Genomic DNA, 18,825 nt, shown 5'->3' on the forward strand with positions numbered 1-18,825 from the left:
GAATGAACACAAAAGAACTAGAAGGACTTCATGCACTTAAACCTGGACCTGCCCAACCCTCCAGGTGTACATCCAGCATGTCGGGGTTTGAGAATATGACGATCCGTATAAAGAAATACAACACGCGAAACACACTTCGCCTCAGAGGATCACCTACTTCAAACTCGAACGTGGCCGCAAAACAGATACGTATTCAAAGCCTTCACCGAGGGTTCATGGTCAGAGCACCCCACAGTTACCTACTGAGGATATACACACGAGGTTCTGCGGGGACGTACAGCTGCAGCTGTTGAAGGAGGCCCAACCGAAACCCCGCGTTTACTCGGAACCACTAGAACCTCCCGGGAGGGGACCGCGGAGGCCGCGGGCGGGCAGGCGGTGTGAGGTCTCACCTGCAGGATGGACACCGTCTGGGAGAAGTGGTGCTGTTCCATGGTGGACGTAGAGTAGAGGGCGGCCAGGGGGTGATCAAATTTCTGCAGGTAGCTGTTACTGAAGCCCCTGTGGTCCAGGTCGTGACACAGACACGCAATTAGCAGTCCTTTGCGCTTAAAAAAAAAAAAAAATCCAGTGCACAGATGTTCAGAACAAAGCAGCGGATAGGAGAAGATTTACAGCTTAGCATTCCTATCGTGGGGACAGAGTCCTGCCATTGAAACAGCCAACATCCTTAGGAATCTCTGAAGTTCCACATGATCTGTCTTCTTTCTTAACCTCTTTTGTTGTTTTTCTGCTTTCAAAATAGACAACTGAATCATTTTTGAGTGTTCCTGCCCAACTCCGGGGAAAAGTCCATGGTGGTTATCAAATTAAAGCAAACGTTCCCAAGAATCACAGGGCAAGGAACTCTGTCGGAGGGGACCGTTTCAGCATTTCATTCAAAACCCGTTCCGGGTTAAACTCCAACAATATTATTGTTATTACAAACAAACAAGGAAGAAAAGAAGTAAATCCTATGGCAGGTGAAAAAATGGCCAGCTGTCCGGTGAGAGAGAGACCACAGAGCGGGTGCAAGGGGGTGAAGGGTTAATACAGCAAGGCAGGCCACAGAAAGTCCACGCGAGCAGACCTTTGCGGGAGCGAGGGAGAAGCAGGGGGTCCTGGGAGAAGAGCGCAGGGGTGGGTGCGGGGAGCAGGTGGGCCTGTCCCGACAGTCAGAGGGTCAGGAGGGTAGCAGGGCTGCAGGGAGGGGACAGAGAATCCTGGCAGAGAAGGGAGGCGGACCATCTTCTGTGGGAACCAGGGAAGGAAGATAGGGTTTCTGGCAGAGCAGTGGGCGTCCTGCGGCCAAGGGAAGTCAGCGACCAAAAGGGGCGAAACGCTGGGCGCTGACCCTCCATTGGCACGGTGCAGGGCGCTGGTGACCTGGGCCGGAGCGTGTTCAGGGGGTGGGCCGGAGAAGATCGGGGAGAGCACTGGAGCCAGCCGCTGCGGCAGCTGTTCTGTGGGTTTGGGGAAACGGGGAGCTAAGAACTCAGGGGGGAGCCGAGCGGAAAGGCAGGCGGAGGGTGCGTTACGATGGAGGTGACAACGCGGTGCTCCCACACGCGGACCAGACAGTCCAGCAGAGAACGCACGGATGGCGGAGAGGGAGGGAAGAACCACCAGGGCAGGGACGAGGTCAAGTGGCAAGGCCAGCTCTGGACAGGAGCCTGGCGGGTGTTCCGGTGAGTGGGTGGTCACAGCCCACAGAAGGCAGATGCTGGCAGGGAGGAGAGGGTCTGCAGAAACCCCACGAGGTTAGCTGTCCGTGTCCGCCCTGCCCCTTTCGTAGCCTCCCTGGGCACAACGGTTTCTCCTACAACCTAACGAGCAGGGGGGGCCTCCCAGACGCCCCTGGGCTGCCACAGGCTCACTGGCCATAGGATAACTGAATTACTTATGTTCTGAGTAGCACTTGGGTTTGGGGTCTTTCGCATATTTTGTGCTGCTGTGTTAGCCAGGATGAATCTGGCAAGAGATTTCAAGGTTTTAAAATCTTGCACGACAGACAAATGGAGAAAAACTACGATGTACCTCTTCTCAATTTTTTTATGTATTTTATTTTTGTTGACATAATATTCAATAGTTTTATTGAACGTATGCCACAATTAAGCATGTGAAAATAATTCACGAGGTGAGGAGTTACCTTTGTTAATATGCTACTTTAACAAGATCAAATGATCATTTCTAACAGCTCTTTTAGAGATTAAATACCCTTTTTTAAAAAACATATTTAAAATGTTTACACATATTATTTTGGGATTATTTTCAGGCAAAAGGACCTGAGGTTTTGTGAAAACATAATGATGTAATTCTAAAAACAAACTAGGAGCTTAAACGAGAGTTAATTTGTGGCCACTACATTTTCGCACTTATCATAAACTTTGCCACTTTTTCTATGTACATTTCAACGCAACCTGAAAGATGGTTTCTACAGTTGTCAAAATCACAGACTATCCTCTGGCGAAGAAGACAATGAAATTGCTTTCTCTTTTTTTTTAATGTTTGTTTGTTTGTTTGTTTAGAGAGACAGAGAACGCATGAGTGGGAAGAAGTGCGGAGAGAGAGGAGAGAGAATCCCAAGCAGGCGCCATGCTGTCAGCACAGAGCCTAACGAGGGGCTCGATCCCACAACCATGAGATCGTTTCCTGAGCGGAAATCAAGAGTTGGATGCTTAACCCACTGAGCCACCCAGGCATTCCTGAAATTGCTTTCTTAGAAGAAACTGAATGGAAAAAATGCTGCATGTCTCAAAAATATGGCATTTCATGGAGTGGAAAATCAGCGAAAATCTATACGAAAAAAGAATAAATTTCATTTTCTTGGTAATAAATAAGTTGTTAGGCTAACCAAGATCTACCAAGAGATTAGCAATAAAAAAGCAAAAACGTCAACACTTTCTCTAAAGTAACACTTTTTCTAAAATGCACTTTCCGAGTCTCCTGCCCAGACTGTGACTCTGGGGTGATGGGACGGGACGCGCACAGGATGGCCCTCAGGAGTGCCGGGCTCTAGTGTGAACGTGCCCGTGAGAGAAGTGCTGTGTCTTCGTCACCGAGCTGACAGCGTCCTGTCGGCATGGCCAACATGTTCTCTGAAGCAGGGGAGGAGGAGGGCTAGGGAGGAGGGGAGGGGGATTCGAGTCGGGCTTTTGTGCGGGCACCTCCAGGACCACGTGGGGAAAGGACATGCTTGGCGGTCAGCCCGGCTGGGCCCGAGGTGCTCCCATCACGGAGGGGCGGGTGGGGCGGACGACGCAGGGGCCAGCCATCGGTGTAGGAAAGGACCAGGCAGCCCCAAATCTCTTAGTCTGTCCCCGGCTCTGGGTATGTAAAGTCAGGTGGGTCCGTGAAGCATCACAGAGCCCGGCTCCTCACGAGGCAGGAGATCATTTACGTCCTCACTGTTCTTCATGTTCTGGCTTCTGAAATCAGTAGGATTTGCCTACACTACCCAGGGCACAAGGGCAGTGAGAAAAATCTACTTGGCTTGTGTAATAAAGACTTCCAGAAGACTGAAGCTTTAACAGGGAAAAAAAAAACTACAAAACTAGTGTTTCTTCGGGGGGGGTGGGGTGGGGAATGTTTTGGTGAAGCTGTAATTTCTGTATCTACCTTTGTGATAGAAAATAATACGAAAAACACACGGGCATGGCCACTTTAAAAGCGTGCTCCTACGAAATTACCGAACCGTCCTGGGGGAACAGGTCAGGGAGCCACGTCCGAAAGGTGCTCCAGACATACAGTGTCTGAATCCACTCGTGTTATTTGAAATGGAGGGGAAAAAAAAAAAAAGTGCGTGGACGCCCACCTCCAGGTCGGTGAAAAGCCCGTGGTTGTTCTGGAGTATGGCATACATGCAGTGCGCCACGGTGACCGCGTGTTTCCAGTTGTGGTAAGGAACCCGCCGGTAGTTCTTCTTCACGGACATGATGAAACGACACAACTTTTCGAGCTCGAAGCTGTGCGGAGAAGAGGAGAAACCGTTACGACAGAAACTGGTTAAGAGCCGATACGTTCTCGCTAGAGCTCTGGTTTAAACACGTGCGTCTGGGGGCGCCTGGGAGGCTCAGTCGGTTAAGCGTCCCACTCTTGGGTTCAGCTCAGGTCTCGAGCTCACCGTTCGTGGGATCGAGCCCCGTGTCAGGCTCTGTGCTGACAGCGCGGGGCCTGCTTGGGATTCTCTCTCTCTCTCTCTCTCTCTCTCTCTCTCTCTCTCTCCCCCCCCCTCTCTTTGCCCCTCCTCCGCTCAGGTGCGCCCGTACCTTCTCCGTCTCAAAATGAAATAATAAACGTTAAAAAAAAGAAACACATCCATCTGTACCCATATGCACTTGCAACTATGAAAATGTGCACAGTGACTGGGTCCAGGAGCGCCAAAGCCTCTCTCATCACTTCCCTTCTGTTTCTCTGGCTGGTTAAGAGAGGAGGACTCTTCCAGAGCTTCTCATCTGATACACTCGCTGGCCCACCAAGGGGCCAGTACCAGAAGGGGCGTGTAGGAGCGTGTCGCTAACTCACTTCACCCTCACGTCCCCGCACCGTGCTGGACAGACAGCAACATATCATCACCCTGCTTAAGGGCATTGTGAGCTAATATTTTCCAAAAAAGCATATTCAGATTCCCAAACTTCAAATATAGCATAGGAATTTCCTAGATGAGTGATTATCCTCTCGAACTATTGTGGTGCACTCAAATTATTAAGTGGCAAACGGCCACGCCAAAACCCTGACACCGTACGTAGAACGATATGACCCATTTTAAACGTTTTTTTAATGTCTGTTTATTTTTGAGAGACAGAGAACGCACGTGCCAGAGTTGGGGGGGAGGTGGGGAGAGAAAGGGGGGGGCCGAGGATCCAAAGCAGGCTCTGCGCTGACGGCAGAGAGCCCGACAAGGGGCTCGAACTCACAAACCGTGAGGTCATGACCCGAGCCAAAGTTGGATGCTTAACCGACTGGGCCACCCGGGCGCCCAATGATACGTTTTTATTATGCAACATTGTTATTATATTTTATTTTCATATTTCATGTATTTGTACTTATTTAAGGCCCTACCAACTCTCTCAAGGAATTTAAGGCAGCTTAAAATAAAAGCACATCAATATAGAACAAGGCTCTTTGAAATACCAGGAAGATGAGAGTCTATAAAACTTCTAAAAATATATAACCTTTACTCTTCTCCACTGAAGATTGTTTAAAAATTAAAAAAAAAATGTTTATTTATTTTTGACAGAGAGAGAGAGACAGAGCATGAGCGGGGGAGGGGCAGAGAGAGAGAGGGAGACATAGAATCCGAAGCAGGCTCCAGGCTCCGAGCTGTCGGCACAGAGCCCGACGGGGGGCTCGAACTCACAGAGCACGAGATCATGACCTGAGCCAAAGTAGGCCGCTCAACCGACTGAGCCACCCAGGTGCCCCTCCACTGAAGATTTTCAAATGTCCTTGAAGAATAAGGTAGGTCATTTTTAAGAGTTCCAACTGGTCAAACTCTCAACTGATATCTAAGAAATAAGTGTTGTTAATTACCCTGTGTGCGTTCTTTCAAAAGAGCAACTTATAAAAGTCACCAATAAAAGTAGGAGAAGGCAGAGAATTCAATGGCAAAGGAGTGACAATTTAGCTTCAGAGAAACTAAGGGCCTCTATAAGCCACTTTATGATTAAATGAGTGAAAAAGAGAAAAAGAAAATTATTCCTTGCATTTTTTTTTAATTACTTGCATTTTAAGTATGTGTTTAAGTTGTAAAACGTTACATGGAAAGTCATGAAAGGTCTCCAGGACAGGCCACGAGAGGGGGAAAGACCCACAGGGAAAGCGAACCACAGTGAAATCACTAATAAAGCACTTGGCAGTGAATTAGGAGACCTGTGTCCTTCACACCTGTTCGAACAGATACAGCACGTAGGTTGAAAGCTGACGCTAAATTTAATGCACATTTTCCAAAGACACACTTGGAAATAGTATATAATGATGTGGAGAAATAACCCCTACCTCTTCCCATTACACCGCCTAAGGTAATTTTCACCTGTATCTTGATCATCACCTAGTAGAGACACGGTCGTCAGCCAAGGGACAGCCACCCTGGCAAAGAGCTCAGGGGTAGCCATAAGGGAAATCCAAATCCAAAAATCAACTTGTCCAATAATCTCAGCCTTTTTTAATTTAAATATTAAAAAAAGTTATTTATATAAGGCATATTTTCAAATAGTTATCGACCAAGGAAGTGGCCAGGCATGTAGGCAGGGGGAGGAAGAGGTCATATCACTCAAGAGATTAAGAAGGAAGTTTCTGGGTCATTCATACCAGGATGTCCCACAGGACCGATGGACCATGTAGACAAAAATCCCAGGCCACATGTTTTCAAAAGGACCAATGTCAAAGTGGAATCTGAAACGAAAGAACACAAGGCTGATTAGTAAATATAATTAGGGTAAACATAAACACAAATAAAGTAATTTAATTTTGTGTCTTTTAAGAAACTAAAAAACCACTGAGAGTCCAGCCATCTCTCTTCCTGCGTTCTTAGTCACATCTTTGTTGTATTAAATGTTTCCAGGAGGAAATTCCACACATTCCCTTAGGAACTTAGCCCAATATTTAAGCCATTGCTTAATCTTCTATGAAACAATCTCTAAAAAATGATGTTGCGGTCGTTATCAGAGCAATGAGAGCGTACAAAATAACTTTACTGTGAATCCTACATGTGTTTTACACAACTTACAGACAAGGGGGAAAACGATTTTTTTTAGAGTGGAAAATCATTCTATCTCCCATCTAAATCCAGAGAGAAACTTCATAAATACAAACATCCAAAGTTATTACCTATTTTCCGTTTGCTAATTTAACTACTAAGATTTAACCCGCACAGACACGGCGGTAAACTATTTAAAAGAAACCATCTTCCTCCAGTTACACTTCCGATGCCACACGTGTGAGTTTTCCACACCCAGCCATTCTCCAACCCTCTGCAGACATCAACCGATGATGCCCTCTAACGCGGTGTACCTCCGACCCCACCGCAGCTAGCGTAGCCTGCGCGGGTCACGAGCTCGGTCCCGCAACACCGCCCCCGACTGTAAGTGCCAATTGCGAGGCCGTCCACCCCTCTGACCATCAGCTATAAAGCTGAGGTTCCCACAACCCCCACCTCGGGTGTTGCAAGGCAGAACGGCTCACAGAACTCAGGGGAGCACCTCACTTACTACTACCAGTTTATTATTAGGGATGCAAATCAGGAACAGGCAAACGAAGAGATGCATGGGCCACGGCACGGGGGAAGGGGTGGGCTCTCAGGCTCGGCAGGGGCACCACCCTCCTGGCACCTAACGTGTGTGCCAACCGGAAAGCCCTCTGAACCCCTTGTTGAGGGTTTCTGGAGGTTCCATTCCACGGGCACATTTGCTTAAATCGTTGGTCGCTGGTGACTGACTCAATCCTCAGCCCCTGTCCCTTCCCAGGAGGTCTGAGGGTGGGGCTGAAAATTACAACCCCCTAACCACGCGGTTGGCTCCTTGGACAACCGGCCCCCACCCTCCTAGAGTCCTTCAATAGCAGAAACTCAAGTGTGGTCGAACAAGGTTCATTCTGAACAAGAAAAGACACTTCTCTCACTCCGGTCATTCGGGAAACTCAAGGGGTTTAGGAGCTCTGAGCCAGGACCCGGCTCCAAAGAGCAAATATACAGATTTCTTATTCTAGCACAATGTGTATTGTACACAAACCATCAGAGGGTAAGCTGAGGCAAATAAGAAATCGTAAGAGCTTATTTGGGCAAAAATCTATTCCAACAGGGCAGTGGGAAGCCTGTAGGGACAGGAGCCAGCAGAGACCCTGGTGCAGAAACGCTGCAAAAGCCAAGAAAGGCAGTTGCTGCTGACTGTGGCTTCAGGCCCAGTTGGCTGCCCGTGCCTGGCTGTCCTCGGGGTTTCCATCACGTAGCCTTGAGGCCCTTTGGGTTTGGATTTTGGTTTGCTTACGCCAGCTGCTCCGGCATTCGAGTCACCTCAGTCTGATGGCCTTCTTGTTTAATGAACAGTTCCGATGATAGGGCAAGTGTCAGCTCTGGGTTACTTCTGAAGATCTCTGGTATGTAGCTGAGCGCTGGCTTGTACTTAAAGTTTTAATTTTTAACGTTTATTTATTTTTGAGAGAGAGAGAGAGAGAGTGAGAGCAGAGGAGGGGCAGAGAGAGAGAGAGAGAGAGAGAGTGAGAGCAGAGGAGGGGCAGAGAGAGAGAGAGAGTGAGAGCAGAGGAGGGGCAGAGAGAGAGAAAGAGAGAGAGTGAGAGCAGAGGAGGGGCAGAGAGAGAGAGAGAGAGAGAGAGAGAGTGAGAGCAGAGGAGGGGCAGAGAGAGAGAGAGAGAGGGAGATTGCTGGCTTGCACTTAGAATGAACATACATATCATCAGAGGTCCTACCACCAGGAACTCACATATATTAACACAGGATTAGGAAAGAAAATGTGAAAGGTGAACTCATTCTTACTAAATTCTAAAATTTAGTTTTGAAATCTAAAAGTGCACGGAAATAGAAACTTTTAGATCCCTGGTCTTCGACGCCACTTTGAACATCAGGTACCGTCGGCTGTAAAGTAGGCAGAAGACTAACGAGAAAAAGCTAACATCTCAGTTAACCCATTTCAAAATGGCGGTCAGATGTTTTTTCCTAAAGATAAAAGAGGCATGGCCTTTATTTCCACCTTCCATCACGAGAAGGGGAGTCACGGTGGAAGGGAAAATGGGAACCCACAGAGCACGTGTAACGTGGGGTCCATGACTCTAACTGTATACCCAGTTCGTGTCAGGCGGAATCAAGTTAAAACCGTTCCGGAAGCGACAGGACAAAACACTCACAATTCGATCTCCTTGCAGAGGCGCACCGGGAGGTTAAAGTGCATGAGGCCTTGCCACTCTTCCGCAGTGCAGATGCTGTGGTAGGACAGCTTCTCCATTGTCACCCGGTAAATGCACTCAGAATGTCGGATCCTGTGATACATCTGGATGGCAAACCCACAAAGTTAAGGGTAAATTAAATGAGCGTTTCAAGTAGTTATGTCACTAAAGTTCAGAATTCGGTACAAAAGAATCAGTCAGAACTATGACTGAAAACACTATTATTATCCATTAACTATGATCGCCATACATTTCCATATACAACGAAGACACCCACACATGTGCCTTTGAAGATACAAAACACCTCAGAGTTTTTTAAATTGTATCTCCATTTTAAAAGGCTTATTAAATTCTGCAATTCTCTCTGGATAGTGAGATTATTTGGTATGTGTCTGGTGGTCCCTTTCTTAGATTCCCAGCCTCCAGTACTGGGAGAAACTCCAACGTCTGTTGTCTCTAGACCACCAAGTCTATGCTATTTTGTTACGGGACCCCAAACACACTGAGACAGAGACTAAATGAGTCAGGAGTTAAGACTGTTTTTCTAAGTCTTCTTGTAAAAATATTTATCTTAGGGGCACCTGGGTGGCTCAGTCGGTTAAGTGTCTGACTTCAGCTCAGGCCATGATCTCACAGTTTGTGCGTTCGAGCCCCGCGTCGGGCTCTGTGCTGACGGCTCAGAGCCTGGAGCCTGCTTTTGGTTCTGTGTCTCCCTCTCTCTCTGCCCCTCCCTGCTTATACTCTGTCTCTGCGTCTCTCTCTCTCTCTCAAAAATAAATAAACATTAAAAAATTAAAAAACATATATTTATCTTAATTCTTGGTGACGCCAAAGTCCTCGGGTCCACGGAGTCTCGACAGTGTTTAATTGTGAAGTCCTTTATCAGTAAAAGAATTTTAGAGATGCATATGCCTAATAAACGTATACTCCTTTAGCAATTACAGGCACATACAATGTGTGGATATGTTGTTTATACTAAAATAGAAATTTAAAAAGATAAAAAAATAGAAAGTATGTATTTTTTAATAGTTTATTTTATTACTGTTAATAAGACGTTATTTTATTACTGAAGAAGACTTTTTGTTCTTATTAAACAATCACGTATTTTAAAATGAAAGCACGAATTACAAGTATGCTGTCAGTTGTCAAGCTTTTTCTTTAATAATTCGTGCCACGGTGATGTTAAGATCTGGGTTCAGCCTGATTTATTTCAATACTTAGATTTTGAGTTACACTATTCGAAAAAGATATGCTGAAAACCACGCAGTCCCATCCAAACGGAATAAACGTAGTACTGGCTGTTCTTAAACATCACACTTGGAGCTTTTTTCCCTAGACACTAATATTTTTGGCTTAAATTCACATAACTTTCTATTTCCCCTGGTGAGGATCAGTTAATCCTGCAAACGAATTAGTTGCATCTTTATATATTATCGAACAGGTTCATTATGAAACTTAAAGAACTCTTCATGGAGAAGAGTTTAGTAAGTTAAAAGCAGTTTCATAAATTAAAATCGTAAAAAAAAAAAACATTCCATTTTAAAGGAAGAAAGAGAGGTAAAAGGGAATAAAGAAGAAAACAAAAAGCAACAAGACAGGGGATTTATCCTTAAACATAAAATGTGATAGTTGAAACATTCTGGGTAAAAGGCAAAAACTGCCAGACCGGATAAAAAACAAGACCCATCTTATGCGTTTTACCAAAAAATCCTACCTTAAAAATAAAGACCCAGATGAGGTAAAATGATGGAAATTATATACCATTTAATACCACTCAAAAGAAAGCTGGGGTGGCTGTATTACCATCAGATGAGGTAGATTTTGAGCAAAGACTATTAGCAGGGGTAAAGAAGGATAATTTTGAATGATAAAGGGGGTCGATTTGTCAAGAGGCCATGATGCTCTTAAACGTCAGCTGGTTTTCAACAGGTGCGCAGGGGCAAGGTGGTGCAGAAAGGACAGTAAAGGGGACAGACGGTGCCAGGCCGACTGGACACCCACGCGCAAATAAATGCACGACTACCCTCACCTTGCACCCTACACAAAGTTGACTCAAAATGGATCACAGACCTAAATGTAAAACCTAAACTTCGAGAAGGAAACATAGGAGGAAATCTTTGTGACTTTAGGTTAGGCAAACATTTCTTTGATACAGTGCTAAACAGCATGATCATAAAAAGAAAACAACTAATAATTGGACTTCTTCAAGGTTAAGAACTGCTCTTAGGAAGAAACTGGTAAGAGAATAACAAGACAAGCCAAACGCTGGAAGCAAATATTTGTAAATAACCTACTGATAAATGACTATTTACTTGGCAGCATGAAATACGCAGCTGTCAGACCCAGGGGACCACGGGGCTATCAGACCCAGGGGACCAGAGGGCTATCAGCCCGGCTGAGCTTGTGGCTCATGGTTCTGGGATCTGAAGGCCTGTGTAGGAAGACAGACTTGGCTGTGCTCTGCGAGAGGATCTGCTGAATTAAGAGCTCTGTGAAGAGAAGAGAAGCCTTCATTTCTCCTCATTGAAGAAATGAAAACTCGACCTGTAGCTTACGTAGCTGGAGTTTCTCAGTGTATACTGTTGGCATATAATATTAGAATTTCGGGCTAAAAAAGTAACAAACAAAACTGGTCTAAGAACAACGAACACTTGGGGTACACGGGGAAAGTTACAGGGCCCTGCGCATACTGGTCTCCCACAGAGGAAATAATTCCAGATGAATCTAAGTACGTAAATATCAAATAAATAAGAAAATGAATCAAAAAATTCAACAAAGGAGAGACCAACACAAGGCCGAATCCATAGATGGGTAACCCTAAGATCTGAGTTAATGAAAGACAATGGAGAGATTAAAAACATACCGTGGGAAAAATGTACCGTTTGGCACGTCACTTCCTATGCCTACAAAGCTACTCTAGTTTACGGAAGCCACAAGCACCAAAAAGGCAAAGGAATGAGAATTATTTTTTCTTGACCAGATCCTAGGGAGATGTGTTTAAGATGCTGTCTTTCTTCAAGCCAGGCCCAAACAAACTATCACAGACAACCCAGAAAGAAACCTTTCCACGCTGAGATTTGCAAGTGTGACAATATTATTCTCCAGGCCCTTTGCTTGATGAAAAACCAACAGGGGAGCAGAAAAAAAACACGTACAGACACAAATCTATATTATTTTTGGTGTTATGCTCCTACTAACAAGGATAGTTTAGTTTAGAAGCAAGCAAAGAGAATTAAGTCACAAGAAAAGTGACCCAAGCTGTGTGTCCTGACACGCTTCATTGTATGGAAAATGGAGATGTCCTGTAAGATTCGCTGACTTCTCTTACTCTGTCAACGTACAGGTTTTCTCTTAGGGTAGGCCTCAAAGCTCCCTCGGTTAGCTCTTTCTTGGTACTTTCCAGTAAAAACTGAGGGAAATACCAATTAAAAAAAAAAAAAAGAGCAGCTTAGCCCATGGAAACAACCCCCCAGCTATATACGTAGCAATGAAGTGGGATTTTATGAAACTGACTACGATGACTATTCGCAAAACACAAATATCATGACTAACTAGGGCTAAGCACAAAGGGAGTATTGTTGAGAACCACTCCTAAGAATCTTACCTACACTACCTGATTTAGTCCTAACGGCAAGCCCACGCTTGGTGTTATTGCTACTCGTTAGTTTAGGAAATAGACACTCAAAAGCAAACCAACTTTCTCAAGGTCCAAAGTGGGTAAGTTGGAAGTAATGGTCTTAAAATGGCCGGATTTCATTCTTTCTCATTGCCAAGTAGTATTCCATTGTATATATATACCACATCTTCTTTACCCATTTATCGGTGGATAGACGTTTGGGATCTTTCCATTATTTGGCTACTGTTGAAAGCGCTGCTATAAACACTGGGGTACATGTGCCCCTGTGAATCAGTACTCCTGTATCCTCTGGGTAAATTCCTAGTAGCGCTCCTGCTGGGTCGTAGGGTAGTTCTATTTTTAATTTCTGGAGGAATTTCCACACTGATTTCCAGAGCGACTGCACCAGCTTGCATTGCCACCAACAGTGCAAGAGGACTCCTCATTCTCCGCATCCTCGCCAGCATCTGTTGTTGCCCGAGTTGTTAATTTTAGCCATTCTGACAGAGGTGGTATCTCATTGTGGTTTTGATTTGTATTTCCCTGATGATGAGCGATTTTGAGCATCTTTTCATGTGTCTGTCTTGCCATTTTCAACAATGTGGATGGAACTGGAGACTGCTATGCTAAGTGAAATAAAGTCAGAGAAAGACAGATGTCGTATGTTTTCACTCATATGTGGAATTTGAGACACTTAACAGAAGACCATGGGAGAGGGGAAGAGGAAAAAGAAAAGAGTTTCAAACAGAGAGGGAGGCAAACCCTAAGAGACTCTTAAATACAGAGAACAAACTGAGGGTTGAGGGGAGGGGTGACGGAGCGGTGGAGGGGAAAATGAGTGATGGGCATTGAGGAAGGCACTTGTCGGGATGAGCACTGGGTGTTGTATGCAAGCGATGAATCATGGGAATCTACTTCCGAAGCCAAGAGCCCAATTTATTGTCATAACTTGACAATAAATTATATTTAGAAAAAGAAAAATATTAAAAATTAAAGTTAACACATTAAAAAAATTAAAAATTCAGCAAAAATAAAACGCACAGCTCTCTGATCTCCAGCTTGAGACAGAACAATACTCAGCAACCTTCAACTCCAAAAGTGATCAGAGGATGATTTAAAAGGGCAGAGGGAAAGAGTGTCAAATGTGAAAGAAAAATTGCACATCTGAAAGCGATGCCTTGAAAATCAACACAAGAATGGAAACTGCCTGTACTCAGCGCCTTGAGACTTCAACAAATACAGACATACGTGTGGGACCTGAAACCACCTAGGCTTCAGGGTCAGTTAATTCTCAATCTGTACCTAGCATAGGACCTAACACGTTCAAGTGTTCAGCTCCTATTTGGGGAAGGAATAAATGAGCATATCATTTATAAACCTTGTAGTCCTAGAGCCCCCCCCAAAATCTAAGTCCATTAAAACCCGTTACCTATACACTTGTAGATTTGGAAAAGGATTAAAAGGTTTCTATTTCGTGTTACCTATTTCGTGTTACCTAAAAGATGCAGTCTAAGAATTTTTATTCAGTCATTTTTTTCTAAGAGTATTCAAATTAAGGATGTTAGAGGGGGGAAAAGTGTTACCATGTTCCTACAAACAGAGATAGGTAAATTTTAGGTGGGTATTTCTTTTAATATTTATTAATTTATTCTGAAAGAGAGAGAAAGCAAGCAGCCTCCACTCTGTCACTGCTGAGCCCAAGCGAGGCTCGGTCCCAGGAACGGTGAGATCATGACCTGAGCAGAAATCAGGAGTCGGACGCTTAACCAACTGAGTCCAAGCGTCCCTTGGCGGGTATTTCTGAGAAAAGTTTTGTTGGAGGTATGAAAAACTCAAGTGTTGTACCCAAAATTCAGTTCATCATCTACAGACACAAATTCAACTTACGCAATTCTCCTCTGAAGTACACCACGAATTATTAAACTTTCTACCAGCTTATTCCAAACTATTTGATTCATCCTATCTTAGCCTTCTCATTTACGTTACATTGTCTGTGAAGGTGTTTCCTGAACTTTCCCCCATTCCGGCAAAATTTCACACTCCCTTAGGTACCACCTACTCTGTATCTTGTATAGAAAACTTAAAAACACGCCTTACTGTCTGTCTCTCTCTTCAGCAGTCTCAGGGAAGGGCAGGGTCATGTGAAAGGTCTACCTGCATTCAGACCCTGGCTCGCTCATACACGTGCTGCTGTGTGACCTTGTGCAAATTGCTTAAACTCTGGACGGCTGTTCTTTCTTGTGCCAGATGGAAATGTATTCCTCACTCTGGACTGGTGTGAGACTGTGGTTTTTGTATGTAAAATGTCCAAGACAGAACCCGTCATGGAGTAAGTGTCGTACTGAGTTAAGAGTGGTTCTTGCTATGATGATCTTACATTCACCGTCCGGGACAGAGAAGATACCCACTGCTTGGCTGGTGAATTCAGGAACGAATACAGGTTACGCCATTTATTAAATCTGTCCCTAGCCAATTGGTTTCGATTCAATAATGATTCCCCCCCCCCACATTCCTTTAATGGCAAATGGCTTCTGATCCCAACTGTAAAGCTCTAATCTGCTTTAAAGGATTGCCTTCTCTAGGCAGAGGATGGAACAGGTATCATCGCTATCCTGTTGGCTTTCGGCATCGCTATCAAATTATTTACTTGAAAGCATAATATGCGTGACTAAATTAATGAACTCTTTTACTTTTAAAAGAGCTTCCGAGCTTTTTTAAAGTGGTTGTTACCTTTCTGCTAACAGTACGAGCATTATCTATTAATGAGATGGAGACGTTGCCAGTCAGAGGTATGCCCCCTGCATGATACAAGAGGTGTAATCAAAAGGAAGCACAGGAGAGCTAAAGAACAGGAGTGTTCCTGCGGCCCATGTGCCCTGCCTCTTGGACAAAACTTTTAATCAAAGACGACTGAGCCAAACAACAATAAGATATGCTGTTCTATTATCACGTTCACTGTTAGAAGCAATTTTCAGGGGCGCCTGGGTGGTTCGGTAGGTTAAGCATCTGACGTCACCTCAGGTCACGATCTCCCCGTTCGAGGGTCCGAGCCCCGCGTCGGGCTCTGCGCCGACAGCTCGGAGCCCGGAGCCTGCTTCGGATTCTGTGTCTCCCCCTCTCTCTGCCCCTCCCCCACTTGCACCGTCTCCCTCTCTCTCAAAAATAAACATTAAAAATTTTTTTAAAAATAATAATAACAAGGAAGCAATTTTCATGTGAACAATTTCAAGAGCGGAAGGATTTAAAAATTTCTAGGACCGACATACTTAATCTGACTCTGTATCAGCGGACCATTAAAAAGTACTTCATCCTGGGGCGCCTGGGTGGGTCAGCCAACTGAGTGTCAGACTCTTGGTTTCGGCTTAGGTCACGATCTCAGGGTTCACGGGTTCAAGCTCCACGTCAGGCTCCATGCTGCCAGTGCAGAGCTTGCTTGGGATCCTCTCTCTCCCTCTCCCTCTGCCCCTCTCCTGCTCGCGTGCTCTCTCTCTCAAAATAAACTTAAAAAAGAAAAAAAGTACTTCGTACTAGTAGCACAAAGCTTTTCACATTTATGACCTTAATAAAAATTTATGTATATCCTCTAGAAACAAACAGAACATTGAGGGAAAGACAAGGAGCCCACAGACGTGATTAATGCTTAGGACAGGGTTCACTACAAGGTGTTTTTCCTAAGCTTCGTATGATGGTTGGGGGAAGAATGCTCAAATGCGGAAGCAAATTTGCTCAAAAAAATCATGTCAGTGCCAGCACGAGGACCGGATTCAGGTCTTAGCCTCTACTCTCGTGGTCTGTGGACCACTCTTTTTAGTTGAAGAAGGTTCTGGAAAACCCCATTGTAAAGAAACCAGCGGCTGTCTTACCGAAACTGGGAACTGTCTTCTTTTTTATTTGGAAGGATTCGTGCTCCAACTAACAAAAGAAGTGTTACTTTAAAGAAGACATGTGAGTTGGTCTTTTTCTGAATAGGGGCACTTTTGAAATAAACTCAGCTCCAAGAATCCCTCAGGCGGGAAGGCCGGGAAGGGAAGTGGAGAACAGGAGTCACCCTGGAGCAGGTTCAGATAAAGAGGCTGTTGTTTTGAGTTGGAGAACCTGTCCAAACAATATAATTTTTATAACTTTTAGTGAGACGAAATATTGCAGTAAAAAAAACAAAACAAAACAAAACAAAAAACAGTCACAAACTCCACAGAGAGCTGCCACTGCCATCACATAGTTTGGCAACTTGCACCGTAAGTAATTTTCTTAAAAAAAAAAAAAAAAAATCAATGGAAAGACAGACTGCCTGTTAACTGAGTCACGACTTTTCAGGAGTGTTATTTTTCTTGTGTAAATTTGGTTTTAGTGTGGTATAAACATTTAATCACGTTTGCACCCGGGTTTTATGATGCAACACCCTGCGGGTTTGAAGACCTTGGGACTTGCCGGGGCCAGCCGTTAATAACACGGATGAATCAACTCAGGAGTGTTTTGTTTTGTTTTTAAATTAATTTATTGAAACTCATGTTAGTTAACAGACAGTGTAATATCGGTTTCAGGAGAATTTAGTGATTCATCACTTACATACAACAGCCAGGGCTCATCCCAGCAAGTGCCCTCCTTAATGCCCATCCCCCTCCGCCTCCTCTCCAGCAGCCCTCAGCCTATTCTCTGTATTTGGGTCTCTTACGATTGATCTCCCTCTCTGTTTTCATCTTACTTTTCTTTCCCCTCCCCGACGCTCATCTGTTTTCTTAAATTCCACATGAGTGAAACCATATATTTATCTTCCTCTGACTCAATTCACTTAGCATAATACACTCTAGTTCCATCCACATTGTTGCAAATGGCAAGATTCATTCTCTTTGACGTCTAATATTCCATTGTGCGTGTGTACATATGCACGTAGATGTACCCCACGTATTCTTTATCCATTTATCTATCGACAGACATTTGGGCTCTTTCTATACTTGGACTCTTGTGGACAGTGCTGTTATAAACATTGGGTGCGTGTGCCCCTTTGTATCCTTCTGTACACCAAGCAGTGCAGTTGCTGGGTTGCAGGATAGTTCTATTTTTTATTTTTTGGAGGATCCTCCATACCGTTTTCCAGAGTGGCTGCACTGATCTGCATTTCCACCAACAGTGCAAAACAGTCCCCCTACCTCCGCATCCTTGCCAACGTCTATTGTTTCTTGAGTTGTTCACTTTATCCATTCTGACAGGTGTGAGGTGGTGTCTCATTGTTTTGATTCGTATTTCCCTAATGATAAGTGATGTTGAGCATCTTTTTATGTGTCTGTTAGCAATCTGGACATCTTAGGAAAAGTGTCTGTACGTGTCGTCTACCCATTTCTTCATCGGATTATTTGTTTTGTTTTTCAGGCGTTAAGCTTGGTAAGCTCTTTATAGATTTTGGGTACTAAGCCTTTATCCGCTTTGTAATTGGAAAATACCTTCCATTCTGTTGGCTGCCTTTGAGTTTTGTTGATTGCATCATTTGCTGTGCAGAAGCTTTTAATCTTGATGAAACCTCAACAGTTGACTTTTGCTTTTATTTCCCTTTCCTCTGGAGACATGTCTAGTAAGAAACTGCTGTGGCTGAGGTCAAAGAGGGTGCTACCTGTTTTCTCCTCTAGGATTTTGATGGATAGCAATCCATCTTATTAGGTCTTATTAGGTTGGGTCTTATTTATTCAAACATAAATCCATTCTGAATTTACTTTTGTGTACAGTGTGAGAAAGTGGTCCAGTTTGATTCTTCTGTATGTTGCTGTCTGGTTTTCCCAGCACCACTTGCTGAAGAGACTGTCTTTTTTCCACTGGATACTCTTTCTTGCTTTGTCAAAGATTAGTTAGCCATACGTTTGTGGGTTCATTTCTGGGTTCTCTATTCGTTTTTTTTTTTTTTAACCTTTTTAAAGTTTAATTTTGAGAGAGACAGAAACGGCATGAGTGTTGGAGGGGGAGAGAGAGTGGGGGAGAGGGAGAGAATCACAAGCAGGATCTGCACTGTGAGTGCAGAGCCCAACGAGAGGCTCAGACTCGCAAACCGGGAGATCATGACCTGAGCTGAAATCGAGAGTTGGACGCTTAACCGACTGAGCCACCCAGGCGCCCCTGGGTTCTCTCTTCTGTTCCACTGATCTAGGTGTCGGTTTTCGTGCCAGTATCACACTGTGTTGATGATTACGGCTTTGTAATGCAGCTTGAAGTCCAAAATTGTGATGCCTCCAGCTCTGGCTTTCTTTTCCAACATGACTGTGGTTATCCGGGATCTTATCTGGTTCCATACAAATTTGAGAATTGTTTGCTCTAGCTCTGTGAAGAACGCTGGTGCTATTTTGATAGGG

General features: G+C 44.5%; 1 protein-coding gene across 4 annotated transcripts in view; it reads right to left on the minus strand.

Annotated features, from left to right (window-relative positions):
- The window catches only part of PDE10A (phosphodiesterase 10A), a 369,960-nt gene that overhangs the window by 33,899 nt on the left and 317,236 nt on the right, over nt 1-18,825 (minus strand). For all 4 annotated transcript variants that reach the window (XM_042987509.1, XM_042987506.1, XM_042987508.1 and 1 more), the window contains 4 exons: nt 8,836-8,978; nt 6,289-6,372; nt 3,794-3,944; nt 393-548 (listed from right to left, as the gene is read on the minus strand). In XM_042987509.1, the coding sequence (XP_042843443.1) occupies nt 393-548; nt 3,794-3,944; nt 6,289-6,372; nt 8,836-8,978 (534 nt within the window). The remainder of the gene's footprint in view (nt 1-392; nt 549-3,793; nt 3,945-6,288; nt 6,373-8,835; nt 8,979-18,825) is intronic.

The sequence above is a fragment of the Panthera tigris genome, chromosome B2 (genome assembly GCF_018350195.1).
Source record: "Panthera tigris isolate Pti1 chromosome B2, P.tigris_Pti1_mat1.1, whole genome shotgun sequence".
Lineage (NCBI taxonomy): Eukaryota > Metazoa > Chordata > Mammalia > Carnivora > Felidae > Panthera > Panthera tigris.